Source organism: Vipera berus, assembly GCF_964194415.1.
Source record: "Vipera berus genome assembly, chromosome: 9".
NCBI lineage: Eukaryota > Metazoa > Chordata > Lepidosauria > Squamata > Viperidae > Vipera > Vipera berus.
Window position 1 is genome coordinate 14384348 of NC_138212.1, and position 16376 is coordinate 14400723.

At 43.8% G+C, this 16376-nt stretch overlaps 1 protein-coding gene across 3 annotated transcripts in view; it reads left to right on the plus strand.

Moving 5' to 3' along the window:
* The first annotated feature begins 108 nt into the window (after positions 1–108).
* Positions 109–16376, plus strand: part of SLC30A2 (solute carrier family 30 member 2) — a 57497-nt gene continuing 41229 nt past the window's right edge. For 2 of the 3 annotated variants that reach the window (XM_081334993.1, XM_081334994.1), the window contains exons 1-7: positions 109–363; positions 3794–4008; positions 5096–5242; positions 7288–7441; positions 11690–11861; positions 14302–14407; positions 15857–15991. In XM_081334993.1, the coding sequence (XP_081191119.1) occupies positions 305–363; positions 3794–4008; positions 5096–5242; positions 7288–7441; positions 11690–11861; positions 14302–14407; positions 15857–15991 (988 nt within the window). In that variant the 5' untranslated portion in view covers positions 109–304. The remainder of the gene's footprint in view (positions 364–3793; positions 4009–5095; positions 5243–7287; positions 7442–11689; positions 11862–14301; positions 14408–15856; positions 15992–16376) is intronic. The other variant, XM_081334992.1, reaches the window with a different exon arrangement.

Genomic DNA, 16376 nt, shown 5'->3' on the forward strand with positions numbered 1-16376 from the left:
CTCTTCTGGGGCCGAGGGGCGGGGAAGAAGAGGGGTGGGCGGGCGGACCGGCTTTCCCCCCCTCCCCAGACACACATCCACACTTGGGCAAACTTTGCGGGCGGAGCGCAGCGCAGCGCCCGCTTCTCCCCCCTCGCGGGGCCTTTGCGCACGAATCCGCGACGTTTTCCACCCGGACTGCTGCTCGCCTAGCCGAGATAAGAAGCGGCGGAGCTGCTGGCTACGCGCGCCTTTCCAGAGAGGGAAGAGACGGGCAAAAGTGGAGGAGGAGGGGGGGGGGAAGATCCGCACCTGTTGGCGAAGGATGGAGCGCAGTCGCGGCGGGGTGGAAAAGAACCACCTACTCACCGGGGTGGAAAGCAGGTGAGTCCGGGAAAGGTTCTACTCGCCTTCCTTCCTTCCTTCCTTCCTTCCTTCCCTCCCTCCCTCCCTCCTTCCTTCCTTCCTTCCTTCCCTCCCTCCTTCCTTCCTTCCTTCCTTCCTTCCTTCCTTCTCTTTTTTCCTTCTTCTTTTCTTCCTTCCCCGACGACGATGCAAATCTCCTCTGCCAAAGCTGATTTTTTTAAAAAAAAAAAAAGTTGCAAAGAGGTAGGAATAAGCAGGTCCCCCTTTGGAGTTGTTCCATTTTAACTTTATGTTCTCATAAAGGCGTTCAACTATCTCGCTCGTCCCCCACTTTTTTAAAAAAAAAAACCAGTGTTGGCAAAAAAAAATATTAAAGGGCTGTTTTCTCTTATTGCCACCCCCCACCCCCCCACCCCCCCGCTGTTCAGGGACGGGTGTGTTCTTCAGTATGAAGCAACTCTTTGGGAGGGCTTCACCTGTTGAATTTCTGCCCGCTTTGTATTTGCTAAGAGCAAGGCAGCCACAAGCCTTATTCCCCCAAAAGAAAAAAAAAAGATGGCGCCAGATTCCTGCAGGCCTTCCCAGGTGTGTGTGAGAAAGTCATTGTCTCTTGCAAACAACTTTGAGGTCCTTCGAGTGCATTCGGAAAGATGTTTACATTGGGGGGGGGGAGGGAAATCTCTGGTTTTCAGCAAGGGGTTAGTAGTGCAAAGCTGTGGATTCTCATTTTAATATGCTCATCCCTGAGCGTGGCACCGGACCAGAGCTGCCAGTTGTGCGGGGCTACTTAAAAGAAGTGGGATCTTGCAGCTAACATGACTTGAAGGGGGAAGCTACCGCAGTTGGAGATGCTAAGTTGCTAGTTGCTGCAACATTTAGACTACTGTATTCCTTGTCTCTTTGTGGAAGCAACCTAGTGTAAAACCCCTTGAATTTGGAAAGTGGCACTAATGAAGTTTCAAAGGGCAGAGAGGGCTAGAATGTTTTGGGCTATGATATTTATTAGATTTATACCATTTGTTTATTAGATCCTAACAGATCGAATCCCGAGTGCCGCGTAGCAGATGAGCACCTGTTACTTGTCCCAGCTTGTGCCAACCTAGCAGTTGGAAAGCACGTAAAAATGCAAGTAGAAAAATAGGGACCACTACGGTGGGAAGATAACAGCGTTCCGTGCGCCTTTGGCGTCCAGTCATGCCGGCCACATGACCACGGAGCTGTCCTTGGACAAGCGCTGGCTCTTCAGCTTTGAAACGGAGATGAGCACCGGCCCCTAGAGTCAGAAACGACTAGCACACATGTGCAGGGGGAACCTTTACCTTTACCTTTCCCTAACAGATCCTAACTCCTAAAAGAGTCACTTAACAGTGAGATGGATGGCATATATACTTAATAAATCCATAAATAAAATAAAAAATAAAACTTTAATCAGAAAAAAAACTTTAATCAGAAAAAAGGAAGACTGCCCTCTTCTGTATTATTATGGTTTGCCACACAGCCAGATGTTTGGATCTGGCATTTTTATCCACCTACTGGGATGGGCAGATGTTTGATGATGTTAAAGGTATTGTCATAGGATGTAAGCTGTTCCAAGGAAAGCTGCCTTTTGCAATTGACTGATGGTGATTTTGTGTTTATATGTGTGTGTCTGTGTTATTAATACAAGTAGTCCTTGACTTACGACCACAATTGAACCCAAAATTTATGTTGCAAAGTGAGACCTTTGTTAAGTGAGTTTAGCCCCATTTTACAACTTTTCTTGCAATGGTTAAGTGAATCGTTGCAGTTGTTAAGTTAATAACCAGATGGTTAAGTGAATCTGGCTTCAAACTTCACCCTCAGAATTTGCAACTGGTGAATTATATAGCCATGGTGAGCGATGATGGCAAAATATAAAAAGCTCTGGTGGATCCAAACAACGATTTTTCATCAAGAGTCAAACATGTACTTCGGCAAAATGAGCGCACAGAATGAAAGGGTTGCAAGTGTTTTCACTGTTGCCCCATACTGCAACTGGTACCCAAGGCAGATCTTCAAAACCCAATGTTTCTCAAGCTTGGCAGCTTTAAGATGTGTGGACTCCCATGTTGGCTGGAGAATTCTGGGAGTTGAAGTCCATATGTGTGAAAGCAGAGAAACAGTGGTGTAAGCAGATAAGAACCTATACCAAAGCAAGAAATAGGATGCAGCTGCAAACAAGGCAAACATAATTTGGGGCAACCTCAGTTTCCAAACTGCCAGAAGGCACTTTTCTTTGTTGCTTTCTGTTTTTTGTTCATTATGTTGTGCCCAAAGTTGAAAGGTACATATAAGGAAAAGATAAGTCAATTGGTTCACAGAAAGTCATAATATGATTTGATGTTTGGTGAGCATATTAGTTGGGTTCACACAGCACTTTTAAGTCATTAAACCATTGGTGTCAATCCTAAACATTCATCAAACAGTTAACCCATGTAGCAGGTTCCTGAACGTGGAGCTCTCCAGATGTGCAGCACTTTAATTCCAGAATTCCCAACTAGGGAAGTTCAGTAGGTGTGATGGAGTGTGCACCGGCAGTAGCAGAGAGGAAGGATCATGCCAGCTCAGAACTTTCCCAAATAGAGACCCAGATCAGGCAACTGGGTAGTCCGGAGTTCCCCAGTGTTTCTGGCTTTATGGCTGCTGGTGGTGGGGGGAGCAGGGGATGGTTCTGCGCAAGCAGCCGCATGTGCATACAGCTTCATTTGCATGAGCGTTGTGCACGTGTGCCTGCTGCTCACTTAAATAGAATGCGCTTGCTCACCCACTGCATGTGCAAATGAGAATGCATGTGTAAGCATGCTTGCTGGTCATTTCCCCTGGTGTAGTCGCAAGCTGGAAAGGAGGAGGAGGCAGGGAAGAGGTTCAGGATAACCAGATCCTTGAATCTCTCAGAGTATATCTAGCTTAGAAAATGATAGCTTTAGTTTGGCAAGATTCTGTTTACAGTATTAGATGTAAGCAGAGGATTAGATTCAGTTTGATCTCACTGTCGCGTGTTTCAGCTTTGGCCGGATAATAGGATACTTAATGCAGGTACAGTTGAGTAAGGGAGGCTAATAGGCAAAGCTTGTAAGTATGTAAAGGTAAACATTTCCCCTGTCCAATTGTGTCCAAGTCTAGTGCGTGGTGTTCATCTCTGTTTCTTAGCCGAGGGAGCCAGCATTGTCCGAAGATGCTTCTGTGGTCATGCTGAGGTACATGGAATGCTGTTACCTGCTCACCAAAGGGCTAGCTATTTATCTACTTGCATTTGTGTGCTTTTGAATTGCTAGATAGGCAGGAGCTGAAGGAAGAAGAGCTCACCCTGTCATGCAGTCCTTGGGTCTCAAACTGCCACCCTTCTGGTCGACAAGCCCAGCGGGTGCATACAATAATGCTTCGGGAGTGGAGAGAATCTCTTCTTAAAATTGTGTTCTTTCCAATGCAGATCCTATTTAGGAGTCTCAGAAAAGGACTTCCATGGTTCAGTGGTTGGCTTCGTACCTGGCCTCTCTTCTCTTGAATTGGACCTCAAAGGAAACCTGCACTGTCACTCCAGCTGGGCCTCCAGTAATGGCAACAACGCTGAGCAAAAACGGGCTCGTCGGAAGCTTTATCTTGCCTCCGCCATCTGCTTGGTCTTCATGACGGGGGAAGTTGCAGGTAGGCGGCTAACATTGTGAAAGCTCTGCAGGGTCCTTGTTGGCCGCTCTTGGAGGAGAGCTGGTGATTGGAGTGATCCAGTGGCATTTAGGGCAAAGGGGGTACATATTGTTGGTGATGACCTTCGTGAACGTCTGCAAAAACCTGGAGAAAAGGGGCTGAAATGTTTTTTCAATCCTGGGAAACAAGATGATGCTCTGAAGTGGTTGACACCCTTCTAATTCATTGGAGAATTGGATGGGGGAGGATTTAGCAGCACAATCATGTTTGCAAGATTCTGAGATTAGCCCTGGTGGTGCAGTGGTTAAGTGCAGGATTGCAGGCAAACTCTGCCCACAGTCTGGAGTTCGATCCTGACCGGCTCAAGGTTGACTCAGCCTTCCACCCTTCCAAGGTTGATAAAATAAGGACTCAAATTGTTGGGGGCAATATGCAAGTAATGACTACATTGTAAACTGCCCAGAGACTTCTGTAAAGCAGAGGTCCCCAACCATTCGGGCACTAGGGACCGGTTACGTAGAGAGAGGTTTTTCCACAGACCAGAGAGTGCATGGTTTTGTGCACTGCCTGCATTCCACAATGGAGCTTTGCTTGTTTGTGTGGACCGGTTGCTGGCATGCTGTGGCCCAGTACCAGTCCATAGACTGGGAGTTGGGGACCCCTGCTGTAAAGCACTATGGGGCATATATAACCTTAAATGCTATTGCTACTACACCCGATCTCAATAAAAGTAGTTTTAGCCTTCCTGTGGAATTGAATTTCTGGCCTGGTTAATTTAGTGCAAGGGTGGGGAACGATGGCCCTTTTATGACTTGTGGACTTAAACTCCCAAAATGGCTGGCTCAGGAATTCTGGGAGCTGAAATCCACCAGTCCTAAAGGGACCATCATTCCCCACCTATGACCTAGAGGATCTAACAGACATTCTTGGGATCATGTCTGCTATGAATGCATTGAGTAAGCACGCTGCTGTCTTGAAATGCTTCAGACATGTAGAAATCTAGCATGGCAGGGAGAAAGCTAGGCAAACTCTTAACCAGGCAGAAGAATCAGGGCACAGCCCATAACTCTTTTTTTATTCTCTCTAGGAGGATATTTTGCACACAGCCTGGCCATTATGACAGATGCGGCCCACCTATTGACTGATTTTGCTAGCATGATGATCAGCCTTTTCTCTCTCTGGATGGCATCTCGACAGCCTACTAAAACGATGAATTTTGGATGGTACAGAGCAGGTAATCTGGACCATAAAAAGCATTCATGGTGCACTCTATGAACCAGCACATCTGCTTAAGGGCGAAATACGATTTTATAGAATTGCTACCATGTGAAAAATGAGCTCAAATTTTCCATTGTTAAATTTTCCGTTAAAGACGGTTAAGTGAGTTTTGCCCCATTTTATGATCTTTCTTGCCACAGTTGTTAAATGAATCTCTGCAGTTATTAAGTGAGTCACGCAGTCATTAAATAAATCTGGCTTCCCCCTTTAACTTTGCTTTCTGGAAGCCAGTTGGGAAGGTTACAAATGTGATCGCACAACCCTGGGACAGCGCAACTCTCGTAAACACATGCCCGTTGACAAGTGTCGGAATTTTGATCAGTGACCGTGGGGATATTGCAACACTTGTTAATGTGAGGAAAAAAGGTCATAAAACACCTTTTTTTTACTGCCGTGGTAACTTTGAATTGTCACTAAACAAATGGCTGTAAGTCGAGGATTGCCTGCATTTATAATTCCATTCCCCATTTTGAGGAAATTTTCCACCAACTTCCACTTGCAGAACCCAATTGGGCCAAAGTTGTTGTTGTTTTTTTTCCTTAATGGAAAGGAATGCAGGTTTTTGAAGATGTTTTCTCTGTTTCCTAATTGTGGCTTCCCACCTACGTTATTCCTCTCTGTTCATTCATGAGGCACACACTTAATTGCAGTAGCTACCTGTTCCTGCAGGCTAACCTTTCAGCTCGCTTAGTTGCCTTGTAAATTTAGTGGGGTTGATGAACTTGGGAGAGTTGGCTGGTTGAGGGTTCTGTGCAAAAATAGGGTTAATGTGTTGTGCGAACAAAACCCATACCTTTTCTCTCTCCACCTGCTCAGCTTGCTGTGCTGGCATATTGGCAACATTTTCTGTTGACTTCTCAATACAGACACAGACTTTGTTTTGAGTTCTTTGACTTCCTCTTACCCTTGTCTTTACTTCCTGGTCTTCAGTTCCTGGCCTGGAGTTGATCTGTCCCCAGTGATCCAGCCAGTTCCTTCTGTTTTTGCCTATATTTCAATCACACACACACAATTTGTAGGTACTTAGTGGCTGAACTGCAACATAAAATGGGTCATTGGTCCTTAGTGACAGTAGCAATGACTTGGGTTTAATTCCTTGCTTTTTTCTTGCTCAGGAACTTCCTTTAGCTGACCTGTCCCCAGGGATCCAACCAGTTCCCCGAGGTTGTTCCTATATACGGTAGTTTAATTACAAATACATAAACACACTATGCAAGTACTTTGTGCAGAAGTTCCCAATCTTGGCAACTATAAGATGTGTGTACTTCAATTCCCAGAATTTCCTTGACAGGCATGCTTTGCAGCACAATTGGTCACTGGTCCTTAGTACCACCTGTCCATTGGTTCCTTAGCCTTCCCTAAGAGACCAGTGCTCATACTGTAGGCATTGGCTGAAATAAAGATGCCTTCAAATCTCAGAATTTGTGTGCAAGGATGTGCACGAAACTTGTCATCTGATACTTTAATTTGTCCCTTTAAGACAACTCTCAGTTGATGCAGAGTTGAACCCTTCCTTCCTTCCTTCCTTCCTTCCTTCCTTCCTTCCTTCCTTCCTTCCTTCCTTCCTTCCTTCCTTCCTTCCTTCCTTCCTCAACTCTTGCCAGTTTATACTATAAAAAATTATGAAAGTATAAAAAAAAGAAAAACATGGTAAAAACATGGTAGTTGAAAATTCAAAGCTGTCCTATATATGTTATTAATATCATTTGTTAAGCTTTGGCTTCATGTGAAAACTGAATTGTGGTTTGATCATTGTACCACAGTTAACTGCATATAAGCTAAACCAAACCAAGATCACAGATACAGCTAGGCTGAAATGAATCAATTGCTCTTTCCTTTAATGGCAGAATGAGCTGATTTGTTGAAAGAACATTTCGTTCATGAGTATTTGACAGAGGTGCTCTTTATTAATGATACCTTGGATGAGTGAGTCAGCCAGTGCAAACTTGGGAGTTTTCCAACCTTTAATGCCTAACCAACGTTTTCTGACTTTTGCTGCAGAGATTTTGGGAGCCCTGCTGTCTGTTCTTTCAATCTGGGTAGTAACTGGTGTGCTAGTTTATCTAGCAGTGGAAAGACTGATTTCTGATAATTTTGAGATAGAAGGTGATGCCATGCTTATCACTTCTGGCTGTGCTGTGGCTGTAAACATCATGTAAGTATTTGAACAACGTCCCAAAACCCTTAAGAAAAACTCAAGAGTTTACCAAGTGATGGAGCCTGATCCTGGCAATACAGCTTGTCCTCAACTTATGACTACAATTGAGCCCAACATGTCTGTTGCTAAGTGAGACATTTGTTAAATGAGTTTTGCCCCATTTTACGACCTTTCTTGCCACAATTGTTAAAATGAATCACTCCAGTTAAGTTAGAAACAGGGTTGTTAAGCGAATCCGGCTTCCCCATTGACTTTGCTTGTCAGAAGGTCGCAAAAGGTGATCACGTGACCCCAGGACACTGCAACGGTCATAAAAATGAGTCAGTTGCCAAGCATCTGGATTGTGATCACATGACCATAGGGGTGCTGCAACGGTTGTAAGTGTGAAAAACGGTCCTAACTCACTTTTTTCAGTGCCGTTGTAACTTTGAATGGTCACTAAATGAATTGTTAAGTCGAGGACTATCTGTACATGGAAACTTCTTTGTAGATGGGCCAAGTAGGGGTTCTCTTTGATCTGCTTGGCATTTGAAAGGCTTCTGATTCCTTTCAGCTAAAACAATTGAGTGGGAGTAAAAGCATTCGCCAGAAACTCTGTCATAGGCATCTTTAGCGCAGGCCTAGAGACCAACCTTGGTCTCTGTCAAACTCTCTTCTGCTCCTGACAGTTTTAAAGCTCTCTTATTTGGGAAGAAGCTGGAAGGATACTGGACGTGCAAAGTGAAGCATCACATCCTAACACTGCTGTTATCTACAAGAGTGCTTTTGGGTTCCACAGAAAATAAAGGAATAGGTGGCTGTAACCCAGTGCTTTGTTTAGAAGCCAGCACTTTCTCGAACCAACAACAAGCTGCCTGTGTGCGCACTCCCCCACAAAGGGGGAAGGAAACAAGGGAAAAAGCCCGTTAAGGAACTTGGAACAATTTCACCTCTGTGTGTTGCCAACCTGGATCTCAATCTCTGCAATTGTATTCTGCCCGTCCTCAGCCAAAATCTCCACTGAAATGAACCACAATGTATTTTGTGGTACAGAATCTTGAGTTATAGTAACTGGCAAAGAATTAAAGTTTTGTCTCTCTCACACACACACACAGTAGGGTCTTCATCTGGTGCTGGCCGTTTGTGAACAGGAAACCCTTTGACCCTGGACAGAACTGCAGAGCTAAGATAATTTCTATAGGCAATTCTCGACTTCCTTGGACAGCAGAGGAGACCAGCAAGCAAGTACTGGAGCTCATAACGCCAGACGTGTCACTAGAAGGCAAAATCACAAAACTGCATCTCACTTATTTTGGCCATGTCATGCGGGGGAAATTCACTGGAGAAAGCAATTACGTTTGGAAGAGTTAGTGGTAAAAGGAAACCAGGCGGCCAAAGGACACGATTGCCAGACACCATCAAAACTGACATATCTATTACTGTTAGTTAAATACATGTACCCAGACACTACGATGTTTGCTAAATATTGAAAATGTTATTTGGAAAAACTCCAACCCCAACCCTAGCCCAAACCCTAACTCTGACCCCACCTTATCCCTAACCCTATAAAAACTAATAAAATCTATATATAAAACTGACACCAGTCAGAGCATAGAAAAACTCAAGTAGTGCAAGATCGAAGATATGGAGAGACCTGGCTCATAGAATCACCCAAGAGTCGGACTTGATTGAATGGATAACATCATCATCATTCTGGACTTAGGACACGATTGGAACTGGAACATCCGTTGCTAAGTGAAAGTAGTCGTTAAAGGGAGTCATGTGACTGTGACCACTTTTAGTATCTGTCGCTGTCATTAAATGAATCACCCAGTAAGAGAGCAAATCTGGTTTCCCCTTTGACTTTGCTAGCTGGGAAGGCGACAAATGGCGATCACATGACCCTGGGGATGCTGCAACCGTCATACTAGCCAGATGCTAAGTGCCTGGATCATGATCATGTAACCTTGGGAACCCTGAGACAGTTGTAAATGCGAGGACTTGTTGCAACTCACTTTGTTGCGAAGCAAATAGTCTATCTATAAGGACTGCCTGTTGTTTGTCCCTAACCTTCACAAAAGAGCCGTGCTATTTATTGATTTATTTATTTAACAGACTAACAGAGTTGAAAGGGACCTTTGGAGGTCTACTCCAACCTCGTGCTTAAGTAGAAAACCCTCTACCGTTTCAGACAAATGGTTGTCCACTCTTTTGTTGCTTGCTTGTTGCCCGATACAAAAAAGAATACCAACAATAAAAATAGCAAATCCTCCCACTGTTAAGTCCAAAAGCCAAACAATCTGGCAGTTCTTCTAAATAAGGGGACAAGCTGGATCAAAGCATATGCTCTGATACTCTTTCCAGTTTTGTTTCTTCATCTCAGACAGTCCCCAGTTAGCTTCTTGGAGAGACAACTTGGTGTGTAGGTGTCTATTTGATTCCCAGTGAGATTGCATTTCCCTTCTGTTTATGCCAAGAATAACAGATACAGATAATCCTTGACTTAAATTCGTTTACTGACCATTCAAAGTTACACTGGAAAAAGTGACATGAATATTTTTCACACTTATGACTGTTGCAGCATCCCCGGGGTCACATGATCAAAATGTGGATGCTTGGCAAGTGGTTCATGTTTATGACGGTTGCCGTGTTCTGGGGTCATCTGATCAGCTTTTGCGACCTTCTGACAAGCAAAGTGAATGGGGAAGCCAGATTCACTTAACAAACATGTTAACATCTGCAGCAATTCACTTAAGAACATTGGCATGAAAGGTGATAAAAAGGGGCAAGACTCAACAGCTGTCTCACTTAGCAACAGAAATTTGGGGCTCAATTGTCATAAGTCAAGTACTACCTGTATCCTAAGTCACGGATAGCTTTCAAACTCATGGGGTCGCTTTGGGAGTTTTGTGGATTTCAGTTCCCAGAATTCCCCAGCTGAAGTCCAGATGTCTTAAGTTGCTGAGGTTAATAAACACTGATCTGAAGCAACTTCTCAGGGTTTTCTCTGCCTTTCATGTGGCTTGTGCCTTTGTTTCCAATTTGCATCTTCTCCAGTCCTGTGATTCTTGTTGTGGAAAGTGGATGTACTGTGGGAAAAAACAGGACCAGGCTGAATTGTCCTCCTTAATTCTTGGATAGAAAGAGATGAGGAATGCCTTATTGGCAAGAAGAATTAGGAATCTGTGTGGCCTTTATCTTGTCTTGTTTAAAAAAAATCCATTTGTTGCATTGCTTGCTCTGAAAGGTCAAGATAAAATATCTGGGGAACATCCCTTCATTTTATCTCGGTGAGGTGTGTTGCACAGAGAGAGGGCGATAAAGTAAGCTCCAGAATTGATTGGAAGCTTCGACTGGATCTTTTGTAGAGGACAGAGGGGATGGCTTGGAAGACGGGAGGAGAGAAGTGCTACTAAGAGTACAGTCGGATAAAAGGCCCTGAGCCAAGCCAAGAATGTAATGGGAGTAAACTTCTCAGACATGCCTAATACTGGAAGATAAAGGGAAGGAGGGGCAAACTGCAATCAGACTTGCAAAATTCTGTAATTATAGCTTTACTATAATACTATAATTCAGAGGTCCCCAACTTTTTGGGCACCAGGGTCCAGTTCTGTGGAGAGGTTTTTCGGCGGACCGAAGGGTGCATGGTTTTGTGTTCTGCTTGCATCTCTGCATCTTTGCTTGTTTGTGCAACCCGATTGCTGGCATGCCACGGCCCCGGTACTGGTCCATGGCCTGGGGGTTGGGGACCCTGTTATAATTGACTTACAACAGTTTGTTTAGTGACGGTTTGAAGTTACAACAGCGCTGAAACAAGTGACATGGCTGTTTTTCACACTTATAACCATTGCAACATCCCCAGGGTTGCATGATCAAAATTTAGACGCTTGGCAACTGTCTCGTATTTATGACGATTGCAGTGTGCCGGGATCAGGTGATCCTCTTTTGCGACCTGACAAGCAAAGTCAATGGGGAAGCCAGTTTCACTTAACAACCGTGTTATTAACAGCTGCAGTGATTCATTCAACAACTGTGGCAAGAAAATGAGGTCAAATTCACTGAACAAATGTCTCGCTTAGCAACAGAAATTTTGGGCTATTTGTGGTCATAAGTTGAGGACTACCTATACTAAAAGTAGCACTGGCCTACATGGCATTAGTTTCTTAGTCTGGTCAATCTTGAAAAGCTGACATTTCCTTAGTCCAGTTCCAGCCTCTTAATTACTGTGTTGTTTACAACTGGCTCTTTATTAATATTTTTCTATAGGATGGGCATTATCCTACACCAATCAGGACATGGTCATAGCCATCATGGTCACGGTCACAGTCACAAGGAGGGGACACAAAATACTAGTGTGCGAGCTGCATTTATCCACGTTGTTGGAGATCTTGTGCAAAGCATTGGAGTCTTGGTGGCCGCCATCATAATCTACTTTAAGGTAAGAATTCCAACAGAGAGATTATTTTTTCCCCTCTCAATCATAGAATAGTCCCCAACAGTTTATGGGACTATCAGGATCGATCTTTCATTGTAATCCTGATTAGTGGGACATAAGCTTAAAGCCAGAAATGGAAATATGTATAAAGCTAGTTAGGTCAAATTCCTTCATCCTATAGGACGGGTCTTCCAACTTGGTCCTTTTATGTCTTGTGGACTTCAACTCCCAGAATTCCTCAGCCAGGCACGCTGGGAGTTGAATTCTGGGAGTTGAAGTCCACAAGTCATAAAAGGGCCAAGTTTGAAGACCCCTGCTGTAGGATTATCAAAGAGTTTTGAGACTGCCAGGGACTTCCCACTTCATGTCTCCCTCCCATAACTTAATTTGAGGGAGTAGGGGCTGAGACCAGTACTCTGTAGGATATTACAGGTAGTCCTCAACCTATAACCATTTGTTTAGTGGCAGTTCAAAGTTACAAAGGCACTGAAAAAATGACTTATGACAGTTTCTTCACACTTAACAACCATTGCAGCGTCCCCATGGTCATCTGATCAAACACCTTTTGTGACCTTCTGACAATGGGGAAGCCAGATTCAGTTAATCATCTTACTCACTTAAAACTGTAGTGATTGTCTCAAAGGTGCTTTTTCCAAAAGGCCACTGGACTTTGTTTGTTCCCTTATTTATTTATTTATTTATTTATTTGATTTATTTGATTTATTTGATTTATATACCGCCCTTCTCCCGAAGGACTCAGGGCGGTGTACAGGGCAACAAAAATAAGAATACAGGATACAAGATTTAAAGTTATTTATTTTATTTTTATTTTATTTATTTATTTGTTTTATATACCACCCTTCTCCCGGAGGACTCAGGGCGGTGTACAGAGCAATAAAGTAAGAATACAATAAGGCAATAAAGTGAGAAAATTTTAAAACCCAAATCCATCAGGCCAGGCCGGCTTGTTGGAATAGATAAGTTTTTAGATCACGCCAGAAGGAGCGGAGGTCGGGGGCCATCCGGATTTCAGCTGGTAAGCGGTTCCAGAGGATTGGCGCACCCACCGAGAATGCTCTCCCCCTGGGGGTCACCAGCCGACATTCTCTGACCGGTGGCACCCTGAGGAGGCCCTCTCTGTGGGAGCGCACAGGACGGAGGGATGTTGACGCTGGACCCACACCATGTAGGGCTTTGTATGTCATCACTAGCAAATGATTGTGCCCAATGTAGTAGGTTAGTTAAAATAATGTTAAAACCCAAACCCATTAGGCCAGGCCGGCTTGTTCGAATAGATAAGTTTTTAGATCACGCCGGAAGGAGCGAAGGTTGGGGGCCGTCTTCAGTTTTGACTGAATGAAGCTCCTTGGATGAGAAGCAAAACGTCTTCCTCAAGGGAAAAAAACAAACTCCAGTGGCCTTCAGAGAAAGCATCTTTGAGACAACTGTGACCAGGATGACTGAGAATCTCCGTAGACCACTGTAGTGATTTACTTACCAACTGTGGCAAGAAAAGTCATAAAATGGGACAAACTGGTTCCGACAGATGAAACTCTTCAAAGAACTTCGAGGCACTGTTTACCTTAAAGAATCTTTATTTGAGTAGCATAGCATCAGCGCTAACATAATCAAAGCCAAAAACTTGAGTTCCCCTTCCCTGAGCACGAAGCACAATGCCCTCCTCCAGTTAACAGTCATAAATCACATTCCCCAATTAGTTTGAAGCTGGGGCTTCCCCTCCAGCTCGCCAATTCCTTATCATCTCTTATTTCAATAACCTTGGTTCTCACACTAGGTCCAGTGTTATTGTGTCTAGCTAGACTCGTGCACATCCCCCCCCTCCTAGCATCATCTAAATCTAAAAGCAAAAGGAAGAAAATGGCTGCATCTCCATCTGTTGTCAATGCAAAAACATCTGATGTTAGCAGCGCCGACATCGACTTAACTGTCTTGCTTAACCACAAAAATGTTGGGCTCAATTGTGAGCGTAAGTTGAGGACTACCTGTAGTTACTTTGTTGTCAGATTTTGGCAGTGTGGATTTTGGCTGCTGAAATGTCACAAGTTGGAGGCTGCGTATGGACCTCAGGTGGCCTAGCCCCTGATTTAACAAGAAGGCAATGATCCTCCTGTTCCTATGCAGCCATCTCCTCTGTGGTTGAATTATTAGTCTTAAAACAGAATTGGAAGCCGCTGGCTGTCCACAGGAAGTTAAGGAGGTTATGATTTCTACTCTTTACAACCTGATGTAAAGGTTGACTGAGTGTGACAGGAGGCGGAGCCCAACCATAGGAAGGCCATGGGCGCTTCTACCCCGGGGTAAGAATGCTGCTAGTAGACATCAGCTGTCACTCACTGATGAAGTAAATGCCAAGCAGATGCTAGAAAGGGACTCGGCCCTTGAACCAAGAGAGGACTGATGGATTATTTTCTTCTTTTTCTAGCCAGAATATAAATTCGTGGATCCTATCTGTACCTTTGTGTTTTCCATCCTGGTCCTTGGAACAACCTTGAGCATCCTCCGAGATGTTATCCGTGTGCTGATGGAAGGTCATTTCCTTGGGCTGGGAGATGGGCTTGAGAGCGTTGGATTTTGAAGACAGTAGGCCCATGTTGACTTGTATGATAGAGTAGGAATAATAGAAGTATGACAGACAACACCCAGAGGAGAAATGTCTACGGAGATTCTCAATCGTCCAAATCACGGTTGTTCCAAAAGTGCTTTTCCAAAAGGCAACTGGACTTACTTTCTTTTTTTCCTTGAAAACATTTTGCTTCTCATCAAGAAGCTTCTTCAGTCCTACCTGCAAAGAATAGACCACTTTCCATTCCGCACCATTCCGTTAGAACTGAAGAAGCTTCTTGGATGAGAAGAAAAACATTTTCAAGGAAAAAAAACAAAGTCCAGTTGTCTTTTGGAGAATCACCTTTGGAGCACCCAAAGGAGAAACCCTGTGTTTGCCATTACAAGCTTCTTTAGTGCTTTCACAACACTAGTTGCCAAGTGTCAGAAATGCATCACAGATTGTTATGAAACCAGGTCCCTCCCCACAGCTGGATGCTGCACACGCATCTTCAGTGTGCATTGGTCCCTACCTTGGTCTTCCAACTGGAGGGATAGAAGCCTTCCCATCCCCCATTGAGTTTCAGAAAGTCATTTGCAAAGATTATCCCAGAAGGAAATCAGATAGGATCTTAAAGGAGAATATTTGTAGCTCAGGATTAAAATAAGGGCTTGGTGCTCTTTGAGCTTAGTTGTTTTCATGCAGACCTTTCAATACCCAAACTAGATTACAGTATCAGTACTCACCAGTGCACTGATAATGTTACACAGTTTAGGTAATGAAATGGCTGCAAGAAAACAACCAGGCTCCCCAAACTGGATCCCCACCCCTTTGGAGGGGCTTGCTAATCCAACTCCAAAGAGCTGAATTCTAGAAAAGGGAAGCTATTATAAGTCAAAAAGCCATACCATCCACTTAAACTGCAGTGATGTTAATTTAATTTGATAAGACTTTTAGCGCATCCTGTGAATTCATGCTGGGCAGTGCTATGCTATTTACTATTGATTGATTGATTTACTTCTTGATTTACTTTTTTATTTTTCATGTTTCTGTATCGCTCATTTCCCTCAAGGAGGTGGGGACGGGCGCTATACAGTATAATCAATATATAAAACAGCATCTAAAGTTATACTTTACCTAAGCCTCTCTGTTGCTGGGTACTGAAAGCTAGTTTGAAGAAAAATAATGCCATATATAAATTAAAAATTCAGTTAAAGAAGATCTTGCCCAGCTTCTGCTCAGATGGGAAGGCTTGTAGAGTCTCCAAGAAAAGTCGACAATTTCACAGCTGAAACAGACCCTGAAGGCTCCATTATTTAAGCAACTGAGTCATCCAAGATAGGGAGCTAGAGGTGTGAAAGAGATCTAGAACTGTAAGAGCCTTTTGCATGCCGTTTTGACTCCGTTCTTCCATTTCCTCCATTTTGTTGTGTAGGTACTCCAAAAAGCATAGATTTCAATGATGTGAAGACTATCCTGCTCTCCATAAGTGAAGTGAAAGCAATTCACAGCCTCCACATCTGGGCTCTAACAGTGTCTCAGCCGGTGCTGTCGGTCCATATCGCAATCAGTAAGTTACACGATAGTGAGAGGCAAGCTTACAATTTGCATCATTCTGGAACAAAGTCAACGGACCCAGGCACCCCACAATAATTCTAGTTCAGTGTTTCTCAACGGTAGGAACTTGAAAATGTGTGGACTAAATTCCCCCGGCCAGCATGATTTAATTTAATTTAATAATTTAATTTGTATACCGCCCTTCTCCCGAAGGACTCAGGGCGGTGAACAGGGCAATACATAATAAAAAAACAGGGTACAAAAATTAAAAAGTGATTAAACAACTATGCCCGTAGTAATTGATACATATTAAAAATTAAAACTAATTATAAAAAACCCAACCCCATCCCGTCAGACCAGGCCAGCTTGTTCAAAAAAGGAGGTTTTGAGATTGCGCT